Source organism: Leucoraja erinacea, chromosome 5, assembly GCF_028641065.1.
Source record: "Leucoraja erinacea ecotype New England chromosome 5, Leri_hhj_1, whole genome shotgun sequence".
Classification (NCBI taxonomy): domain Eukaryota; kingdom Metazoa; phylum Chordata; class Chondrichthyes; order Rajiformes; family Rajidae; genus Leucoraja; species Leucoraja erinaceus.
In genome coordinates, this window is record NC_073381.1 from 70,901,483 (window position 1) to 70,925,511 (window position 24,029).

The following is a 24,029-nucleotide window of genomic DNA, read 5'->3' on the forward strand; positions in this document are numbered from 1 at the left end:
TAAATGGTGTAAAGTTGGGAAAAGGGGAAGTACAACGGGATCCGGTCCTTATTCATCAGTCAATGAAAGTAAGCATGCAGGTAGAGCAGGCAGTGAAGAAAGCGAATGGCATGTTGGTCTTCATAACAAGAAGAGTTGAGTATAGGAGCAAAGAGGTCCTTGTGCAGTTGTACAGGGCCCTAGTGAGAGTATTGTGTGCAGTTTTGGTCCCTTAATTTGAGGAAGGACATTCTTGCTATTGAGGGAGTGCAGTGTAGGTTTACAAGGTTAATTCCTGGGATGGGAGGACTGTCATATGCTGAGTGAATGGAGCGGCTGGGCTTGTATACTCTGGAATTTAGAAGGATGAGAGGTGATCTTATTGAAACATATAAGATTATTAAGGGTTTGGACACGCTAGAGTCAGGAAACATGTTCCCGGTGTTGGGGGAGTCCAGAATCAGGGGCCACATTTTAAGAATAAGGGGTAAGCCATTGAGAACGGAGACGAGGAAATAGGTTTTCACACAGAGAGTTGTGAGTCTGGGGAATTCTCTGCCTCAGAGGGCTGGTGGAGGCTGGTGGAGGCCGGTGGAGGCCAGTTCTCTGGATACTTTCAAGAGAGAGCTAGATAGGGCTCTTAAAGATAGTGTATAAAAGCAAAGATAGTGGAGTCGGGGAATATGGGGAGGAACAGGGTACTGATTGGGGATGATCAGCCATGATCACATTGAATGGCAGTGCTGATTCAAAGGGCCGAATGGCCACCTCCTGCACCTAAAGTCTATGATCTATTGCCTTCTCCCCTCTCCCATTTGACAAAAGGGTCAGTAGTGTGAAAATGCACACCTCCAGATTCAGGGATAGTTTCTTCTCAGCTGTCATCAGGCAACTGAATTATTCTACCCCAACTAGAGAGCAGTGCTGAACTACTATCTACCTCGTTGATGTTCCTCAGACTATCCTTGACCAGACTTTGCTGGCTTTACCATACACTAAACATTATTCCCTTATCACTATAAATGGATTGATTGTAATCATGGATTGTCTTTCCGCTGACTGGTTAACACGCAACGAAAAGCTTTTCACTCTACCTCGGAGCATGGGGCAATAAACTAAACTGAACTGAACTGTAATAATTGTTTACGTGGACTGCTAAATGCATTGAAAGATTCCAAATGACATTGACTCTCATCAAAATTCATTTTATTTTAACATGTTATTGAAACATAGATTAATACACAGCAAAGAAAGTAATGTTGTTAATAATGTTATTTATGAATGAAAGATATATATGAAGACCTACAGTCCATTTAAGTTTTCCACAGTTAAGTTGAAGAAATGCAAGCAATTCGAGGAGATCTTATACTTGGAATAACGCCCGTGCCATACCTGATGAGAATGTTGTTTTACTATATACCATTAGGGAGTGTGAAGTAGAGAATGTTCCATTCTGCAGCTCTTTCATTCCTGACCTTGAGGAACACAATAAACCATCTGGTTCTATTCAAGCGAATACAGTTACTTGTCAGACTATTCACCGAGGCTTTGAATATATCTTTGCATTGCATTTGTTTGATGCACGTTCAAGGTCTTTCTAGGTGGTGTGCCAGGCTGACAAACTGTACATAAAAAATGAAAAGTATGAATAAAATCGTGAAAACATCTTTATTTCTAATAAAACAGCAATATAATATATTTTTGATGAAATGGCCATGCTGTCAGCCTACTCATTGCTTTGCAATTGTATTGTGTTTGACATCAACCTATTTTCTTATTTGTGACCATAAAATGCCTTAAAATCCAATCACTAATAGTAACTAAATATTATGAAAGGCACTGCAGTTATGAACATATTCGTATTTAATCATAATTGCTTATTTCCCTTTGTTTATATATTGTTCTTAATGTTTATTTCTTTTAAGGAAATGGATGAATGGTATAAAAGCAATTTTTTTGATCTGAATCAAACATCTGCCAAACACATAGGAAACATGCGAAGTTCACGGGAAGAACTTGCAAAATATAAAAAAAATGTAAGTAGGCATTAATGCAGCTATCCTTTCTTTTGCTGAAAAGTTAAAATAATTTCTTATGTACAGTATGCAAAATACCATGTATGATAAACCTAAATGCTTACTATTGGAACCTACCCATGGAAGAGAAGGGAAATCACATGATCAATCACTTGCAGGCAATTGTAAAATGTATCCTCCCAGAAAATTACAGATTGAATTTAATGCAGAACATTTAATGGGAAATGGTCTGAAGAAGAGTCTCGACCCGAAATGTCACCTATTCCTTTTCCAGAGATGCTGTCTAACCCAGCGTTTTGTGTCTATCTTCAGTTTCTAATATACTCTCTTTCCAGCTGGAGATATACAGTAATGTGAAATAAAGGGAAATAAAAGTATGCTGGGGTATTAATGGGAATAACGTTCATTTATCTTGAAAATCTGTCAATGTTCAGAGCATCACAGATTATCAGTATTTTTCTGAAGATGGTCCAGATATTCAAATAAATCTTTAAGGATAAAAAGGAGTAAAATGATAGTCATTTAAGAAAGGGAATTCTTGTTTGAGCTGAGGGCATATCATCGCAGGTGGAATGATGGAAATCAGGGTCGTATGAAGATCCAACATTGGAGGAGCACAGAGATTTTAGAATATGGTGGAACTCAGGTAGGTTATAGGGGAGGGTAAGGTCATGATTTATAAATTGATGTTTTGTTGTATCAGGATCTAATGTTGGTTAGTGATCGCAGGGGTAACAGAGATGGAAGTGGGTAGTTTCCCTTTGCTGGCTACATAGGGCAGGCTATGCTGCTTGCATCTCCAATGCTAGACTCCTGAAATAGGCATTCGGGTTCTTCAAAACATCATTGAAGAAGTCACTTGTTCAAAGCTCTTCAAAGCCTCCATGAAACCTTGAAGAGCTTTCATTGACAGGAGCCCTGCTCCATGACCATAATGGAGAAGGAATGTTTGGGATGACATTGAGAACCTCATACCATGGATAGGGAAAGTAAGTAAGTAAGTTTATTGGCCAAGTATTCACATGCAAGGAATTTGCCTTGGTGCTCCGCCCACAAGTAACAACATGACATACAGTGACAGTTACGAATGACTCGGAAAACACTAAACATTAATAATAATAAAACATTAATGATACAACACCATTGATCAAGCATGTGAACCAATAAACTACCAGATCAAAGAGAGGCTACAGATTTTTGGCTGTTGAGTAGAGCAACTACTGGTGGATAAAAACAGTTTTTATGTCTGGCTGTGGCAGCTTTGACAGTCCGGAGTCGCCTTCCAGAGGGTGAAGTGATTCAAAGAGTTTGTGGCCAGGGTGAGAGGGGTCAGAGATGATCTTGCCCGCTCGCTTCCTGGCCCTTACAGTGTACAGTTCATCAATGGAAGGAAGGTTGCAGCCAATAACCTCTCTGCTGATCGGACGATTCGCTGAAGCCTCCAGGTGCCGTGCTTGGTGGCTGAGCCAAACCAGACCATGATGGAGAAGGTGAGAACAGACTCTACGATGGCCGTGTAGAATTGGACCATCATTGCCTGTGGCAGATTGTGCTTCCTCAGCTGCCGTAGGAAGTACATCCTCTGTTGTGCCTTTTTGACTGTGGAGTCGATGATAGCCCCCCCACTTAAGGTCCTTGGAGATGATGGTTCCCAGGAACTTAAAAGACTCCACAGATGTGACTGTGGTGTTGTTGATGGTGAGTGGGGTGAGGAGAGGGGGAGCTCTCCTAAAGTCTACAATCAATTCCACTGTCTTAAGAGCATTGAGCTCTCGGTTGTTGCGATGGCACCAGGATGTCAGCTGTGACTCTTCCTGTCTGTAGGCAGATTCCTCTCCATCCTGGATCAGTCCAATCAGGGTTGTGTCGTCCGCAAACTTGAGAAGCTTGACAGAGGTGTCTGTGGAGGTGCAGTCGTTGGTGTAGAGAGAGTAGAGGAGAGGGGAGAGTATGCAGCCATGTGGTTCTCCTATGCTGAGGTTTGTGGGTCCGAAATGTGCTTTCTCAGCCTCACATGCTGCTTCCTGTCTGTCAGGAAGCTGGTGATCCACCGACAGAGGGGTTCAGGCACATTCAACTCGTAAAGTTTTGAGTGTAGTCGTGCTGGCACAATGTTGTTGTATGCAGAGCTAAAATCAACAAACAGGATCCTCACATAGGTCCCCTGGTGGTCTAGGTGCTGTAGGATGAAGTTTCTGATTTTCAAACCTGCAGTAAAACTCATTCAGGTCGTTGGTCAGCTGACGATTGTCCAAAGAGCGGGGGGCTTTCCTCTTGTAGCTGGTAATTTCTTGTAAGCCCTTCCAAACTGAAGAGTCACTTGCTGAGAACTTGCTCCTCAAACTTCTCAGAGTACCTTTCCTTGACAGCTCTGATTCCTCTTCTCAGCTTGTACTTGGTCTGCATCGCCGTTCCTGTAGGCCTCCTCTTTAGACCATCGGAGCTGTCTGAGTTCTGCAGTGAACAAGGGCTTGTTGTTGGTGAACCATGTCCGGGCCTTAGTTGGAATGCAACTGTCCTTGCAAAAGCTGACATATGATGAACACCACACTATAGCCCTGTGCAAGTGGTGGACAGAGTGAACCATCTCACAAACTACCCACCAATTTGCTCCTGGCAGCCACCACCTGCCCCATCCATGGAAGAGTCTGGTAAAAGCGATGTGGTGTGACAGCGGAATTTACAGATGCTGGAGGTCAGCCAGATGAAATCCTCACAAAGTTCTGATGAGAGTTATCAACTGAGACATTAACTCTCTCCCTCTCTCTGCCCTGTTGAGATTGCCTAGAACGTTCTATTTTATTCAAGACTTTATTCACAGACTTTTGTTTTTGAAATAATTAGAATAATCAAGTATTAAGATAACAAAGGCAATGATAAAATGGTGAAGAAATGTAGAGAGCATAGGTAGGAAGTATACAGATTCATTGCAATGTTAACCTGGATATCAATCTAGGCAAATCTACTTCCTTCTTTAAATGAAGGAAGGTGCAAAGGTAACCGATTCAGGGTTTTTTTAAACCACCAGGTTTATAGATGGAATAGAAAGACTGAATTTATTCCTCTTGATGACAAAGTATGAAGTGATTAGCAAAAAGAGCAAAAAACAACATGAGGAGAAACATTTACACGGATAGTGTGTTGGAAAATGGAATGCATTACGAGGGGTAGTGATGAAGGCTAATTTAATTAAGGCATTCTAATGGAAGTTAGATAACTATCTGAAAGGAATACTAGGTTAACCATAATCATGCAAAGCCCAAGTCCGTGGTGGGATGAAATACACCGTTTAGAAAAGAACTTGGTTGCTGAGGTTAATGTTGTGTAGTGTTGAAGAGCATGATGGTTGCTGGGAAGAGGCTATTCTGGAACCTGGTGGTCAGTTTTCAGGTGCCTGAACCTTTATACTGATGGTAGTAATGAAATGGATGATATTGGCTCCTTTTTGAGGCAGTACCTCCTATAGATCCCTTTGAGAGTGGGGCAGGTCTGTATCTGTGATGGACCGAGCAATGTCTACTACTCGCTAGTGTTTCCTTCACTCCTGAGCAGACAGGTTGTCAAACCAAGCTGTGATTCAACCAGTCAACATGTTCTCTATAGTACATCGATAGGGTATTCATTGACATAGCGAATCTCCTCAATCTTCGCAGAAAATAGAGCTATTGATGAGCGTTCTTTGTGCTTGCATCGATAAGCTGGGCCCAGGATAAATATTCAGAGATGTGCATGCCCACAAACTTGAAGATGTTGACTTTCTCCTCCGTGGTCCTGTCGATGAGGACAGATTCGTGGATCCCCGGCTTTCCTCTCCTGATCAACGATCAGCTCATAGCTCAAAGTCTTCTCAATTTCGAGAGTAATATGTTGTTTTTACATCTTCTAAACAATACACAATAGACAATAGGTGCAGAAGTAGGCCATTCGGCCCATTGAGCCAATGTGATCATGGTTGATCATCCCCAATCAGTACCCCGTTCCTGCCTTCTCCCCATATTCCTTGACTCCGCTATTTTTAAGAGCCCTATCTAGCTCTCTCTTAAAGCATCCAGAGAACCCGCCTCCACCGCCTTCTGAGGCAGAGAATTGCACAGACTCACCACCACCTGTACTCATCATTACCCATTATTCATCCAACATGGGTGGGACACGTTTGGAGGGATATAGACCAAACGCATGCAGGTGGAACCAGTGTAGCTGGGACTTGTTGGCCGGTGTGAGCAAATTGGGCCAACGGGCTTGTTTCTACACTGCATCACTCTATGACTTTATGACTCTACGACAATGGTGGTAACATCATCAAATCTAAAAGATGGTGTTGGAGCTGTGGCAGGCTATACTGCTGTGTATAGAGAGAGTAGAGCATGGGACTGTGCACAGCAATGAGGTGCATCTGTGTTGATAGTTATCGAGGAGGAAGTGTTGTTGACAATTCACATTAATTGTGGCCTGCCGATGAGAAAATCCAGGATCCAATTATACAGAGATGAGCAGAGACCCATTTCTCTGGGTTTGATAAGTTTGGAGGGTTGGTGGTGTGAAACGCCAAGTTGTAGTCGATGAACAAAGCCTGATGTACTTGTTCTTATTGTCCAGGTGGTTCAATGCAGAGTGGAGAGCCAGCAAGATCACATCCCCTGTTGATCTATTGTAGTGGAGGCAAATTGTAGTGGTTCTTACTAAGGAAGGTGTTGATGTGCATTATATCCAACCTCTCAAAGCATTTCAGCACCTCCCATGGAGTAAAGGCAGCATTAAAAACTGTTTCCTTTCTAGTAAAACAGAACACGGTATCTCTTTTAACAAGAAATCCCCTTTCACCTTTTCTATACTCAGCAAAGATTTTCTCATTCCGTTTACTAGGAGACATCCTTTTTCTCTCTATTTTTCTCTCCCACAAACAGGGTTACATTTCCTTCTGTGACTACTTGATCTGTCTACACTTAGCCTTGTGTTTCAAGGGGATTTTGCAGCTTCGTATCCAGTGTGGACAGTTTCAGCAATGCAGTGTGCACTTCCTGAACATTTACAGAATCATATGGTTGTTATAGTCAATGATTTTAACTTCCCTCATATTGACTGCAAATCCCATCGTGTAAGGGACTTGGATGGAGAGAAAATTTCTTCAGGGTATTCAGGAAAGTCTTCTCAAACAATTAGAGGGCTTCTTGGGAGATGCCATTGTGCTGAACCTTCTGTGAAGGGACAAAAGCAAGGAAAGTGACTGAAGTGTCAGTCGGGGGATACTTTGGGACCAAGAGTCAATAGTGATTAATTGTGATTAATTGTCATTAATTGTCAGAATGGAATTATAAACTACTTACTTTTACTTGCACATGAACGCAACAACTCAACAATAAATATAAATGAACAATAATACAATAAATTATCAATTATACTAGATCATAATAATACAAGCCAGTGACCAAATTCTGTTAGTTTTTAAATAGTTATGGAATGCTATAGAACTATAATCCTAAACAGGGAATATACCAATTTTGAAGGTATTAGACCCGAATTTGCCGATTGAATGGGGGATGTCAAGCAATTGGAAGACTTTTAAAAGTGAAACTTAAAGCGTTTCAGGACAGCATGTTATGAAGAACATTGATGAGGGCAGGGTGGTGAATGTTGTCCATAAGGCCTTTGGCAGGACCTTCAATGAGGCACCACATGGTAGGCCAATTTAGAAGGTTAGATCACATGGAGTGTAAGCCAACTGGATTCAAACTGGGATCAAAAATGACTTGGAATTAGTGGTTTCATATATTTTCATGTTCTTTTCTCAGTGATTTTGTAAAAAATATGCATCTTTGCTAACATTTTCCAAATTCTTTCTGCCTCTTTTAGTTTCAACGCAGTCGGATGGAATTGGATGCACTGAAGGCCCGAAGGGAATTACTGGAGGCTCAAAAAAAAGAGGCTGCAAATAAATATAACAAAGAGATTGAAGACCACGAGGTATTATGCAAAGCATAATGCTTTTCTGTGGGGCAGTAAAAGCAGCACAAACACAATATTTATAAGCATTTTCAAATGGTAGCGGTGAAAGGTTTAAAAAAAAACTATTTTGAGTAAGTTCAAGTATTAATTAAATGGAAAAAAATGATTGAGGATGAATTTTCAACTTACCAAAATTAGTGGATCAGATTTGTAGACGGCAGTGAGGCAATGATTTCCACCATTCATTGCACTGACAGCAGCCACAGACATTGTGGCTTTTGAGTGATAGTTAGTAATTGTAGCTGTGTCTGTAGCTGTGTCTGAACCAGCATCACCACATTTACAGTGGTCTAAGCTGTGTTTGAGCTGGACAATCAACAATGATGCTCATCAACCAGTTAGGCTGAAGGTTTTTCACTGAGTCGGTGGATGAAATGACCTTCAGAGAATATGCCATGCTGACACCACCAGAGAGCACGTTTACCTATACTGAGGAAGGGTGAATTTTTTGATTTAAAAAAAATCGAAACTAGAATATTATCACTTAGTGATAATTACATTAATTACTTCAATGTAAAATCTAATGAAAGCCGAATAAAGAGAAGGGGAAAGAAGTTAAGGATTGAGAGATAAAAGAGACAACAAAAGTAAAAACATTATTTTCAAACTTTTTCTTCAATCTCAAATGGTAATTACATTACGAACAATTACGATTCTACCCTAACAAAAATTAAATTTTCATAGTCAAAATGACATTTTCATGGAGGTTGGCTGACTGATTAAGACTTAGCAGATGTTAAAAATGAATTTACATCCACATGCACCCGCCCTAATTTTATCTGCTGTGTTTAAAGGCAAACTAATGGGTGATTGACATCCTTCAGTTGTTTTAATGCTGAAATCTATCAGTAATGTTTTGTTATAGCAAATTATGTGTAATCTTAAAGAGACTTAGATTGCAACTTTTGGATTTCCATACTTAACCGCATAGATTTGAATGCCAGATAGACACAAAAAGCTGGAGTAACTCAACGGAACAGACAGCATCTTTGGATGATCAGCCATGATCATATTGAATGGCAGTGCAGGCTCGAAGGGCCGAATGGCCTACTCCTGCACCTATTTTCTATGTTTCTATGAATGGGTGACGTTTTGGGTCGAGGCCCTCCTTCAGATTATGAATGCCGGATGCTGGTTGATTTACAACATGATAACTAAGTACTGAGGAACTGCAGATGCTGGTTTACTGTAAACTGTCCACTGTAAAATCTGCTCAAGTAAACCAGCATCTGCAGTTCCTTCCTACACATTTGGTCTGTGAAATCTAAAGATATGCCTAATTTGAAGAAGTTCTCCTCCACCTATTCCTTCTCCCAAGCGATACTGCCTGGCATGCTGAGTTACTCCAGCATTTTGTGTCTATCAACAACAAGCACTGATATTGCCTCAGCTACTCGTGTTGAAACAAAATTCAATCATGCTGTTTCTATCAACTATTTTGTGAAAATGAATCCATACAATAGCCGAGCATAAGATGTCATACTGAGCAGAAAGACAGGATTGAATAAAATTGAATTTTGGCAAATTATTACAAAAATGGTACAAGTCAGTTGCCAAGTAATTTTAAAATATTACTTCTGCAGAACAAGGCTGAACACTTACGGCAAGAATTGGATGCCATTAAGGAAAAAATTGCCTTACATCTACGGGAATATCAGGACTTACTGAACATTAAGATGGCTCTGGAGGTTGAAATTACAACATACAGGTAAGGAATTTCTAATAGAGATGGAAACAACAAAATAAAATGCTGGAAACATACAAAAATGTCCCTAATATGTGGGACGAGAAATCATTGGGGACGCACAGTGACACAGCAGTAGTATTATGGGCCTGTCCCACGTAGGCGACTTTTTAGGCGACTGCAGGAGACTATGCAGTCGCCACATGTTCGCGGGTGGTTGCCGGGAAGTCGCCTTCATGGTCGTGAGGACTTCCCGCATTCTGTGAACTAGTCGCAGCCTCATTATGGTCGCCGTGAATATTTCAACATGTTGAAAAATTAGCGGCGACAAGAATGAAGCCGCCATGGAGAGTAGCGAGAATTCTCGAGCCGTAGGTGGGTCGGCAGGAGGTCCTAGTGGGTTGCCAGGAGGGCGAAGGTTCTCGGTGGTTCTCGTAGGTTGTAGCCGGTGCTGACCGGTGAATTTCATTGGCTCATTGGGGAAAAAAAGGTAAGCAGTAGTTTTCAGAATTAAGGATAAACGACCGGTAATGTTAAATGTCCGCCGAGCTTCACAGCCGTGTATCTCTGGCTTCTTAAAAGTTCTCTCCACTCCTTCTCCCCCCCCCCCCCCCCTCTCTTTTAAAGGAGTTACCGTACACTGTGCTTTAGCCGTCTTTTTACAGCGCCAACCTTCCTGTTCATCGCGGTGTGTGTCTGTTTCACCTTGGCTTTGCACCGTGTGAATTTTTTAGACGGGGTACGTGGGGGGAGCACTGTCTAAAAAATTCAAATGGGCTGGTGAAGGAAGTGATGTGTTTGTGTTTGTGTGCGTTCCACTCTGACAGTCGGCGTTCCAGTTCCTGGTTTTTCAGGCAACTGCCGGCAACTTGACAGTCACTGGCAGTCCGCTGAACAATCGCCTAAGTGAGACAGGCCCATTACTGCCTTAGAGCACCAGAGAACCGAGATCGATCCTGACTACAGGCGCTGTCTGTACAGAGTTTGTACATTCTCCCAGTGACCGCGTGAGTTTTCTCTGGGTACTCTGGTTTCCACACTCCAAAAATGTACAGGTTTGTAGGTTAATTTGCTTTCAGTAAAAATTGTAAAATTGTCTCTCGTGTGTAGAATGGCGCAAGTGTATGGGATGATCACTGGTCGGCGCGGACTCAGTAGGCCAAATTCATGCTGTTTCCATGCTGTATCCATGGGGCGTTTCCATGCTGTATCACTAAAACTAAAAATAAGAAATATGTTCATACTTCAGGTGGATTTTAAGAACTAGGTTGCACTCATCAGTGCCTGAACCAGTGCAACATAATCACAGGAATCCCAGCATCACACGGGAGGGCTGGTCCCCCAACGCAATATTCCACCTCACTACCGATTCCAATATTGGTGGTCAGTGGGGGGGGGGGGGGGGGGGCTTTCTGGAGCGTTAGTATGGGTGTTGTGGGCTGAAGGGACGTTACCAGGGGGCTAGTATGGGTGTTGTGGGCTGAAGGGACTGGTTTCCAGAGGGCTAGTATGGACATTGTGGCGACTGCATAATTTCCTCACCTCAATCCTAAATGGCCTACCTCTAAACTGTGACCCCTGGTTCTGGACTCCCCCAACATCGGGACCATTTTTCCTGCATCTAGCATGTCCCATCCCTTCAACCCCTGTCTCATGGTGCAAGTCCACCCATGAGTGATCCCGAGTTCAAAACAAATCAAACTCGTGGTAATCACGTAGAATTAACGTAGTGGGAACGTCGGAACTCGTGGACGTAACTTAGCGACTCGTAACGCTAATGGCGGTACACAGGAAACTTGTTAACTCGTGAAAATCTTTCAACATGATGAAAGATTTCCACGAGTCAAATTTACTCTTGAAGTGAAAATTTTAAACTTTTAAACTCGTTGTAAGAACGGAGTAGCCCGTGAGTTTACCGTAGTGATTCGTGAGTCTACCGTGGGTTTGGTCTGAGTGCCAGAAGTAAAATGTTGAAGATTCCAGCATCTGCAGTTTCTTGTCTCTACATAAACTAGGCCTCAGCAACACTGAGTGTACTAACCGGGAGATTATGTTGCTGCTGCCGAAACAACAGTTGGCAATGTATGCATGGTAGATGTCACATTGCGTGGGAAACGAGGTCTCCAGGGAGACAGGCACAAAGTGCTGGAGTAACTCCGTGGGACAGGCAGCATCTCTGGACATTTATAAAGCATTACATTTTGGAACTCAAGGACCTACAGAAGCTGATTTATGAAAAAAAACAAAGTTGTGGAGAAACTCAACGTGTCAGGCAGTATCTCCGGAGAACTTGGATAGGTGACGTTTCGGGTCGGGACCCTTCTTCAAACTTTAGACACTTCTTTCACCCGAAACGTCACCTGTCCATGTTCTCCACAGATACTGCCTGACACGTTGAGTTTCTCCACAACTTTGTTTTTGTACCTTTATACTTTCTCTGTGGAAACATTGGGGTAAATACTCGGTGTGTACACGACAGCAGGAACCAGGTCTAGATAACGGCCTCCTTAATTTGTGCACTATTTCATTCTACATTCCTCATCAGAACTGCCCCCACCATTGACTCCTTTAAGTCACGACTAAAAACCTATTTCTACTCCCTAGCGTTTTTGAGGGGGCGCTGTAAACAGTTTATGTATGTATTGTTAGGTCTGTCTACCTTTGTATGTATCAAATTAGTACCTGCACTGATGTGAAGCACTTTGGTCAACGTGAGTTGTTTTTAAATGTGCTATACAAATACATTTATTATTATTATTATTATTAGGGTAACCTGGACAGACATTCGATACTGCCACCAGAAGAAGCTGGGTGCTTCATAGTTCTATGCAGAAAGGGGTAGCCTGCCATTCCAGTATTTATTGGAGAACTGGCTTCCTTTAAGTTATGGCCAACGTGCCTGAACTTTTCTATCCATTCCCACAGGCAGTTGATTGAAGGAGAAGATTCTCGCCTGTCAACAGTGATGAGTGGGTTTTATGTGTTGGAGCATGGAAACCGCAGTGCCACTGAGAACATTTCTAAGGAGCAGGCTGTCAAGATGACAGAAAGGAAAACTATACATATCAGGTAAAATAATGCACTCTTCCAATGACATGAAATACATGGACCAAATTGTAAACTGAAATCCTCTTTAGGTATTGTGATAAGCATCAAAAGGAAACCTGAAGTTATTCTTCTTCTCAAGTAACAATATATTTTTGTTTTTCACATGAGTAACTCGCAAAATTTTATCCGTGTACAACATTAACTTCTATTAATTTCTTTAATGGCTAAATAAAAGAGGGGAAGAAATAAAATAAAACCTAAAGAAAATAATAATTTTTAAGATAATCGCACATTTTATCCGTGTACAACATTAACTTCAATTTTCTCCACTTGGCAGAGGGGAAGAAATCGGGAATAATAATATTTAAGATAATGCACAATATTGCATTGACTTCCTCGGGTGTTAATTTTACAATGGTAATTTCAATCAAAGTTTTTTTGTTTTTGTTTTGTTATTTATTTTTTATTTTTATTAGAAGTAGACATATTATAAAGTATAGTTGCATATTATAGTAAAAAAACTTTTCATATACATCAGTCATACATTATTAAAATTTAAATCAAAGTTTATATCTCAATGAAGCAATGCCGAAAATCGAAGCAGGACCGAATCAGGTAAAGGTGAAGCAGCTTGTGTCTGCTTTCATCTGATATATTAGAATATTAAACAATTATTGAGATTTTTAATGAGTTTGTGTTACTTGTGTAGAACCTCACTGCTAAAGGCTTATGTTCATAACTTCATAATTCATGTGATAGGAGCAGAATTAAGCCTTTCAGCCCATCAAGTCTACTCCATCATTCAATCATGGCTGATATATCTTTCCCTCTTAACTTAATTCTCCTGCCTTCTCCCCATAACCCCTGTACTAATCAAAAATCTATCTCTGCCTTAACAATATGCATTGACTTGGCCTCTGTGGCAATGAATTCCACGGATCCACCACCCTCTGACTGAATAAATGCCTCCTCATCTCCTTCCTAAAGGAATGTCCTTTAATTCTGAGGCTACGGACTTTAGTCCTAGACTCTCCCACCAGTGGAAATATCCTCTCCACATCCGCTTTATCGGGGCTTTTCACTATTCAGTAAGTTTCAGTGAGGTCCTCCCTCATCCTTCTAAATTCCAGTGAGTAGTGGCCCACACTATCAAACACTCATCATGTGTTAACCTACTCATCTCCTGGGATCATTCTCGTAAACCTCCTCTGGATCCTCTCCATCGCTCGCAATACTCCAAATGCGTTCTGACCAGCCCTTTATAAAGCCTCGGCATTACATCCCTGTTTTTGTATTCTAATCCTCTCGAACTATATGTTAGCATTGCATTTGCCTTCCATGTTGGGAATCTATGCACATCTTTCCACTATTTTCCCGATTGGCATGGTTCTGCATCAGGATTAAGGGCTCATAAAATTACCTTTGAAAATTAAACAATATATAGTTCTTTCCTTGTTGCTGGCTTGGCTTGCAGCGCTAGCAGGGATCAGGGTGTGATGTTGCTAGTGGATATGCACCAATCAATTACTTATCCACCAGTCCTTTCCATAAGCTGATGACTTAACATACGTTGAAAAGCCAGGGAAAAGATTTGAGAGAAGCTTATTACATACAAGGCTTATAGGATGTGCGACCTATTGCTTTTTTTAACGCAATAAAAAATATTAAAATGCATGCAGAAAATAGTAGGATTATTTTTCTTGGCTAAATAGACCATAGGAAATAGAATGGCACAGCAAACATAGAAACATAGATAATAGGTGCAGGAGTAGGCCATTCGGCCCTTCCAGCCTGCACCGCCATTCAATATGATCATGGCTGATCATCCAACTCAGTATCCTGTACCTGCCTTCTCTCCATAACCCCCTGATCCCTTTAACCACAAGGGCCACATCTAACTCCCTCTTAAATATAGCCAATGAACTGGCCTCAACTACCTTCTGCGGGAGAGAATTCCAGAGATTTACCACTCTCTGTGTGAAAAAGTTCTTCCTCATCTCGGTCCTAAAAGATTTCCCCCTTATCCTTAAACTATGACCCCTTGTTCTGGATTTCCCCAACATCGGGAACAATCTTCCTGCTTCGAGCCTGTCCAACCCCTTAAGAATTTTGTAAGTTTCTATAAGATCCCCCCTCAATCTTCTAAATTCTAGCGAGTCCAAACCGAGTCTATCCAGTCTTTCTTCATACGAAACTCCTGACATCCCAGGAATCAGTCTGGTGAACCTTCTCTGTACTCCCTCTATGGCAAGAATGGCTTTCCTCAGATTAGGAGACCAAAACTGTACGCAATACTCCAGGTGTGGTCTCACCAAAACCCTGTACAACTGCAGTAGAACCTCCCTGCTCCTATACTCAAATCCTTTTGCTATGAATGCTAACATACCATTCGCCTTCTTCACTGCCTGCTGCACCTGCATGCCTACTTTTAATGACTGGTGTACCATGACACCCAGGTCTCGTTGCATCTCCCCCTTTCCTAATCGGCCACCATTCAGATAATAATCTACTTTCCTGTTTTTGCCACCAAAGTGGATAACCTCACATTTATCCACATTATACTGCATCTGCCATGCATTTGCCCACTCACCCAGCCTATCCAAGTCACCTTGCAGCCTCCTAGCATCCTCCTCACAGCTAACACTGCCCCCCAGCTTCGTGTCATCCGCAAACTTGGAGATGTTGCATTCAATTCCCTCGTCCAAATCATTAATATATATCGTAAATAGCTGTGGTCCCAGAACTGAGCCTTGCGGTACCCCACTAGTCACTGCCTGCCATTGTGAAAAGGACCCGTTTACTCCTACTCTTTGCTTCCTGTCTGCCAGCCAGTTCTCTATCGACATCAATACTGAACCCCCAATACCGTGTGCAGGAACAAGTGTTTTGAGTTGGCATGGCTGTGTTGACCATGATGCCAATCTAACTAATGCCATCTGCCTGCATATGGTCCATATCCCTCAATTCCCTTCCCTTTCATGTACCTGTTTAAATGACTTAAACATTACCACAATATCTGTTTATACCACCTTCTCCTAGCTTTTGGCCCATATCACTCTTAATCTATCCTATCCATGTACCTGTCAAAATGTTTCTCAAACATTGCAACAGTACCCGCACCAGACATGTCCAGCCTTGGAAAAAGGTTCGGACTGTCTAACTATCTATGCCTCTCAAAATTGTATAAACTTCTATCAGGTGGTTCTTCAGCCTCTGATGCTCCAGATGAAATAATCTTGCTTTGTCCAACCATATCTAGTACTCTCCAATCCAGGCAACATGCTGATTATCCTAATTTACACCCATTCCAAAATCTCCACATCCTTCCTGTAATGAGGCACCTAGAACTGCATATATTATTCCAAAGGTGACATGACTGAATTTTAAACATGACTCCACAACTTTTATACTCAATGCCCCGTCCGACAATGGCATTCATGCAGTGTTCATTCATTACCACCCAATCCATCTGTGTTGCCAATTTCAGAGAGTTATGGTCTAGCATCTTAGGATGCCTCTGCATATCAATACTCATTGGGATCTGCCGTTTACTGTATAATTTCTTCTTGTATTTGATTTCCAAAATGTAACACCTTATACTTCTCTGGAATGGACTCCGTCACCTATTTCTCCACCTATATGTGTCCTTTAACAACCTTCCTCCATATCCACAACTCTGCCAATTTTTGTGGCATCTAATTTCTTTACAGCAGGACAATGTGGTACTGGAGAATTCTGAAGCATAGGCAGTTAAAATTGTTTATGTTATTTATTTTGATATGGAAGCCCTACGGAATGAGTATAGTACTGATCTTCTGTACAAATGGCAAGGATATCTGTCAAATCAGTATGGTGCAGTATTCAGGACCCAAGTATAATTTTGACATTAATGGCAGAAAGCTACAGGCAAGCATAGACAAAGGGAAGAGGATTCAGGACAATGAGAGGACAAACAGTTACGTTTGGTTAGTTATTTATTTTTGGAGCTTGAACTTAATTTTTAAAACATCTTTTTTTTTCCTTTTACTTTTAATGACCACTTCTGCTTCTTTATGACATCATGAAATACTACAATAGTTTAAATAATGCCAGGTTTAGTCTTGATAAACTGCACAAATATTGATTTATGGTACTTTTACTTCCATATTCCGTAAGAAGATTTTCCTGTTCTTGAAACTGGGATCCTACATACCATGTAGTGATGATATACAACAAGCACATTACCTGAGATTGTTAATTCTATAACTTTTTTTTTCATCTTAGAACTGTTAAAACAGATGAAGATGTATTGCAAAAAGACACGCAAGAGAGAACCATTACAATCTCTGGTGCTGCAGATTATAGTGATGAAGAATAAGAACTTTAGAAACAATGATCAAATTGGTTTAAAATTCTGTGACATTTATTATAATGCTCTGAATTCCTTTATAAAAGTGCCATTGAATATTGAAAGAGTAGAATTTCAATAACATTGGCTTGAACGCAATGCCAACACTGTGATTTTGCTTCTTTAAATAAAAGTACCAGCATTAAATCATGTGTGTGTGGAAATTACATGTCTGCTATATAAAGAAGGAATTATTCAAATCAAGTTCAGTTGCACTAATTGATAATAATCATGAAAACTGATATGAATATATCATGCAGGTACAGCAGGCAGTGAAGAAAGCGAATGGCATGTTGGCCTTTATAACAAGAGGAGTCGAGCATAGGAGCAAATATGTCCTTCTGCAATTGTACAGGGCCCTAGTGAGACCACGCCTGGAGTATTGTGTGCCGTTTTGGTCCCCTAATTTGAGGAATGACATTCTTGCTATTGAGGGAGTGCAGCGCAGGTTTACAAGGGTAATTCCCGGGATGGCGGGACTGTCATATGCGGAGAGAATGGAGCGGCTGGGCTTGTACACTCTGCAGTTTAGAAGGTTGAGAGGGGATCTTATTGAAATATATAAGATTGTTAAGGGTTTGGACACACTAGAGGCAGGAAACATGTTCCCGATGTTGGGGGAGTCCAGAACCAGGGGCCACAGTTTAAGAATAAGGGGTAAGCCATTTAGAACGGAGACGAGGAAACACTTTTTCTCACAGAGAGTTGTGAGTCTGTGGAATTCTCTGCCTCAGAAGACGGTGGAGGCCGGTTCTCTGGATACTTTCAAGAGAGAGCTAGATAGGGCTCTTAAAGATAGCGGAGTCAGGGGATATGGGGTGAAGGCAGGAACGGGGTACTGATTGTGGATGATCAGCCATGATCACATTGAATGGCGGTCGGTGCTGGTTCGAAGGGCTGAATGGCCCACTCCTGCACCTATTGTCTATTGTCTATTCATTCACAAGTATACTGTAGGTACCAACCAACTATAACAGTTTCCTTGAGACTTGAATTTTGTTTTGGTATTTGTATCAACTGGATGATGTGCTGTACACATCTATCCTCAATGTTTATGGAGCTGAACTTTACTCCTTTGGAACATTACATGTAACAATGCCTTGCTAACCCCTTAATAGTGCAATATTTGTATACTGCACCCTTCTATTTTGCCAATACATATGGAGAGCATATACATATCCTATGGAGAATTTCCGCTCCTTAATTAATATTTGCCTAGACATAGAAGGGGGTCATTTGGTCCATCAAGCCTGACTCATTCAGCATGTTTATCAATCCAATCCCCTCCATTTAACTCAGGTGGCTTATTCTGTTTCATATCAACTACTCCCAATTCTTCAGCTTCCCACCTGCACAAAGGATAATTTTGCAGTCGCCAATTAATCAAAGAGTGTAAACACAAGATACGGCAGATGCTGGAATTCCTTGGTTTTGCTGGTGTTGAGAGCCAGGTTGTTGTGCTGGCACCATTTGGTCAATCGGTCGATCTCACTTCTATACTCTGACTCGTCCCCATCAGTGATACGTCCCACAACAGTGGTGTCATCGGCGAACTTGATGATGGAGTTCACATTATGTCCGGCTACGCAGTCATGTGTATAGAGTGAGTACAGGCAGGGGGCTAAGCACGCAGCCTTGAGGTGCTCCCATGCTGATTGTTATCGAGCATGACACATTTCCACCAATACGGACGGACTGTGGTCTGTGAATGAGGAAGTCGAGGATCCAATTGCAAAAGGATGTGCTGAGACCCAGTTCTGCGAGTTTGGTAACCAGCTTGGAGGGGATGATGATATTAAATGCCAAGCTGTAGTCGATGAATAACAGCCTGATATATGAGTTTTTGTTGTCCAAGTGGTTCACAGCGGAGTGGAGAGCCAGCGAGATCGCATCCACCGTTGATCTGTTGTGGCGGTAAGCGAACTGCAGAGGGTCCAGGTTTTTGTCGAGGTATGAGATGATTTGCGCCATGGTCAGCCTCTCAAAGCACTTAATCACCACAGATGTTAGTGCCACTGGTCGATAGTCATTGAGGCACGTCACCTTACTCTTGGGCACCGGTTCTTTGATGCCCTTTTAAAGCAGGTGGGAACCTCAGACCTCAGAAGTGAGAGGTTGAAAATGTCCATTAAAAATTCCAGCCAGTTGGCCCGCACAGGTTTTTAAAACACACCCTGGTATACCATCAGATCCAGGTGCTTTCCGAAGGTTCACCCCTCTGAAGGATCTTCTGACGTCGGCCTCTGTGACTGAGACCGAAATACCATCACGGCGAATGGGGCTCGAGAAGGCACATCAGTGTTCTCCCTATCAATGCGTGCGTAAAACGCATTGAACTCGTCAGGGAGTGATGCTTCGCTGACATTTCAGCTGTCTCCTGATTTTGCCTTATAGGAGGTGATTGCATTTAGGCCCCACCACAGCTGCTGAACATCTGTCTCATCCTCCAGCTTGGAGCAGAAGTCCCTTTTGGCCTTTTTGATGGCCTCACCAAGGTCGTAACTGGACTTCTTGTAGACCTCTGTATCATCAGACCCGGTGCCTGGTGGTAAATGCCTCGTGGTAAGCCATCTGGTGCTTGTTGACCACGGCGTGCAGCTCCTCCAGTGCCAGACGGACGTCTGCCTGGGATGGGATGTGGACCGCGGTCAGGATGATGGAGGAGAATTCCCTTGGTAGGTAGAAGGGACGGCACTTCACCGCCAGATGTTCGAGGTGTGGAGAGCAGGAGTTGGACAGGACTGCCACATCTGAGCACCAAGCATAGTTGACCATGAGGCAGACGCCTCCACCTCTCCCTTTCCCAGATGTCAGTGTATGGTCCATACGGTGGATGGAGAACCCTTCAGGCTAGACCGCTGAGTCTGGGGAGCTGGGGGTGAGCCATGTCTCTGTGAAACAGAACACAATGCATTCCCTCAGCTCCCTTTGGTAAAGCAGCCTTGCCCTTAAGTCCTTCACTTTGTTTTCTAGTGACTGTACGTTGGCCAGTAGAATGGGAGGGAGAGGGGGCCGAAGTCCCCTATGCTTCAGTCTTACTAGTGGTCCTGTCCGATGGCCACGTTTCCGTACTCCATGAAGCCCTCCTCGGTGTTTAAAGAAACAGTACTTGACAGTCTATCCATTCTCTCCAGAGATGCTGCCTGACCTGTTGAGATCCAGCACTTTATGTTTAAATCAAGATTCCAGCTTTATCTGTTTATTTATGTATGTATATATATATATTCTATGGTATATTGACATACCGAACCGTTCTGTATTTATGCCTACAATATTCTATTGTGCTGCAGCAAGCAAGAATTTAATTGTCCTATCTGGGACACATGACAATAAACCCTCTTGACTCTTGACTTGACTCTTGACTATGTGACATTTCAGGTAAGGAACCTTCTCCAAGCGTTAATGAGTGTTCAGGGTCAATATTGTTGTGTAATGGGAAAGGGTAAGGTCGATAAGTCCAAGGAACCCTGTATATCAAGGGATAGTGAGGAATAGAAAAAGGGGAAAAGGTCGTTTGTGGCATGTTTCATGAACTGAAAACAGGGAAAGCACTAAGAGAGGAATTAAGTGCCATTCACAATGCCATAGGCAGACTGGGAAAGGCCAGCAGATTTTCTTAAGGACATTGTTGACCAGATAAATGTTTACATGAATAAAGCAGTTTCAACATCACTTTAATTTACACTAATTTTTTATTGTAGATATATTTAATCAACTGAACTTAAATCCATCAGTGGCCATGTTGAGATACAAACTCAGATTGGTGGCTCATTAGTCTGGGCTGGTGCGATAGTAAAATAATTATGCTACCACATTGATAGTGATTGTTTTCCCTCTCTCTCTGTCCTTTCCCTATCCTAGTTCTCCGACTGATTTCACTATCCTCCTGATTAAAATTTACTGATTGCATGCCTCGTTATCACATGTCCTTCAGCTAACAATTAACCATTCTACATTTTCCTTGATCATCGTCCCCTTTGTTCTATGTTTCCACACCTTACCTTTCCATATCTCTATGTCTCCCTCTCCCCTGACTCTCAGTCTGAAGAAGAATAGACAATAGACATTAGGCTCAGGAGTAGGCCATTCGGCCTTTCGAGCCAGCACCGCCATTGGTTGATCATCCCCAATCAGTACCCCATTCCTGCCTTCTCCCCATATCCCCTGACTCCGCTATCTTTAAAAGCCCTATTTAGCTCTCTCTTGAAAGCATCCAGAGAACCGGCCTCCACTCTCTTCTGAGGCAGAGAATTCTACAGACTCACAACTCTCTGTGAGAAAAAGTGTTTCCTCGTTTCCGTTCTAAATGGCTTACCCCTTATTTTTAAACTGTGGCCCCTGGTTCTGGACTCCCCCAACATCGGGAACATGTTTCCTGCCTTTAACGTGTCCAAACCCTTAATAATCTTACATGTTTCAATAAGATCCCCTCTCATCTTTCTAAACTTCAGAGTATACAAGCCCAGCCGTTCCATTCTCTCAGCATATGACAGTCCCGCCATCCCAGGAATTAACCTTGTAAACCTACACTGCACTCCCTCAATAGCAAGAATGTCCTTCCTCAAATTTGGAGACCAAAACTGCACACAATATTCCAGGTGTGGTCTTACAGGCCCTGTACAACTGCAGAAGGACCTCTTTGCTCCTATACTCAACTCCTTTTGTTATAAAGGCCAACATGCCATTTGCTGTCTTCACTGCCTGCTGTACCTGCATGCTTACTTTAATTGACTGACAAACAAGGACCCCCTAGATCCCGTTGTACTCCCCCTTTTCCCAACTTGACACCATTTTGATAATAATCTGCCTTCCTGTTTTTGTTACTAAAGTGGATAACCTCACATTTATTCACATTAAACTGCATCTGCCTTGCATCGGCCCACTCACCCATCGTCCAAATCACCCTGCATTCTCATGGCATCCTCACAGATCACACTGCCACTCAGCTTTGTGTCATCTCAAAATTTGCTAATGTTACTTTGAATCATTTCATCTAAATCATTGAAGCATAGAAACATAGAAAATAGGTGCAGGAGTAGGCCATTCGGCCCTTCAAGCTTGCACCGCCATTCAATATGATCATGGCTGATCATCCAACTCAGTATCCTAGGGCCACATCTAACTTCCTCTTAAATATAGCCAATGAACTGGCCTCAACTACCTTCTGCGGCAGAGAATTCCAGAGATTCACCACTCTCTGTGTGAAAAAAGTTTTCCTCATCTCGGTCCTAAAATATTTCCCCCTTATCCTTAAACTATGCCCCCTTGTTCTGGACTTCCCCAACATCGGGAACAATCTTCCTGCATCTAGCCTGTCCAACCCCTTAAGAATTTTGTAAGTTTCTATAAGATCCCCTCTCAATCTTCTAAATTCTAGCGAGTACAAACCGAGTCTATCCAGTACAAACCGAGTCTATCCAGTATGTATATGTCACCCATTACTTCTCTCCAGAGATGCTGCCTTTCCCAGCTGAGTTACTCAGGTATTTTGTGTCTACTTTCATTGTGAACCAGCATCTGCAGTTCCTTCCTACACATATAATAAACCAGGCAGAGGTTGGAGAGACTCGGCTGTGTTCTGAAAACCTGTACTTGAAAGGTCAATGTGTGCACTGGAAAGCCTGCCAGTAACATCGAAAAAAATGGTGGTGATCTAGAGAGAGGGCTGAGAAAAGACATCCTGGGTTGCAATCAAGAACATAGAAAGTACCTGAGTTAAGACCTGGTTCACACTCAAATTATTCATTATCTGAATACAGGTGTACAACAATCAATTGCTTCCATGAACAGACCAGATTTCTTACCTACTTTTTCATTAAGACATTTAGGGATTTAAAAAATGACACACCACCAAGGGTGGCACAATAACACGGCTGTTAGAGCTGCTGCCTCACAGTGCCAGAGACCCAGGTTCAATCCTGACCTCAGGTGATGACTGTGTGGGGTTTGTATATTCTCCATGTGGGTTTCCTCCAGGAGCTCCGGTTTCATCCCATTTCCCAAAGGCAGGAAGGTTTGTTGGTTAATTGGCCTCTATAAATTACCACTGTATGCAGAAGTGTGTTAACATAGAACTAGTGTGAAAAGTTATTTGATGGTCGGCGTGGGTTGAAGGGGCTGTTTTCCAGCTGTATCTCTTAACTAAACTAAACATCCTGCAACCTCATTGACGCTGTCGCAACTATTACTAGTCCGATTAACTAATTTGTACTGCAGTGTCAAATACATTCTCATTAATCTTTATTTGTTAATGGCCATAAAATTTGGATTGTGTGGGAAGATGGAAATTAAATAATGCCCCTGTCCCACTGAGGAAACCTGAACGGAAACCGCGGGAGACTTTGCGCCCCACCCAAGGTTTCCGTGCGGTTCCCGGAGGTTTTTATCAGTCTCCCTATCTGCTTCCACTACCTGCAACCTCCGGCAACCACCTGCAACCTCCGGGAACCGCTCGGAAACCTTGGGTGGGGCGCAAAGTCTCCAGGGGTTTCCTTTCAGGTTTCCTAAGTGGGACAGGGACATAAAAAGGGTTAGACAATTAAGTAGCTAAACTGTAAATCATACCCGTGTACTGTTAACTGTGATAAAAAAAATATATGATTCTGTTATTATTTGTGGAGCTGCTACACAATTAAGACACTGTGCGGATTCTTTAACATAGTTTTTCAATGCAGTAATCATTCAAGTTGCCCGTTTGCTGTTTAAAAAGATTGCGAAGTAAGATGAACCAGTCCAAAATTTGTGGTGATTGATATGTCATAAACTTGGAGGTATGAAACAGTGTGTGAGATCAGATCCAGAACGAATCGGATTGGAACAGGGTGTGAATAGGGCATCAGAAAAATCAAAAGAAATGAAGAGAGATAGCAAGCAGAGCAATTTGTGGATTGTC

The 24,029-nt window shown here is 42.3% G+C and overlaps 1 protein-coding gene across 2 annotated transcripts in view; it reads left to right on the forward strand.

Annotated features, from left to right (window-relative positions):
- The window catches only part of zgc:172323 (uncharacterized protein LOC564165 homolog), a 54,722-nt gene extending 37,444 nt beyond the window's left edge, over positions 1-17,278 (forward strand). For both annotated transcript variants that reach the window (XM_055635878.1, XM_055635877.1), the window contains exons 7-11: positions 1,905-2,015; positions 7,866-7,976; positions 9,602-9,726; positions 12,628-12,771; positions 17,014-17,278. In XM_055635878.1, coding sequence (XP_055491853.1) covers positions 1,905-2,015; positions 7,866-7,976; positions 9,602-9,726; positions 12,628-12,771; positions 17,014-17,107 — 585 coding nt within the window. In that variant the 3' untranslated portion in view covers positions 17,108-17,278. The remainder of the gene's footprint in view (positions 1-1,904; positions 2,016-7,865; positions 7,977-9,601; positions 9,727-12,627; positions 12,772-17,013) is intronic.
- The last annotated feature ends 6,751 nt before the right edge of the window (positions 17,279-24,029 follow it).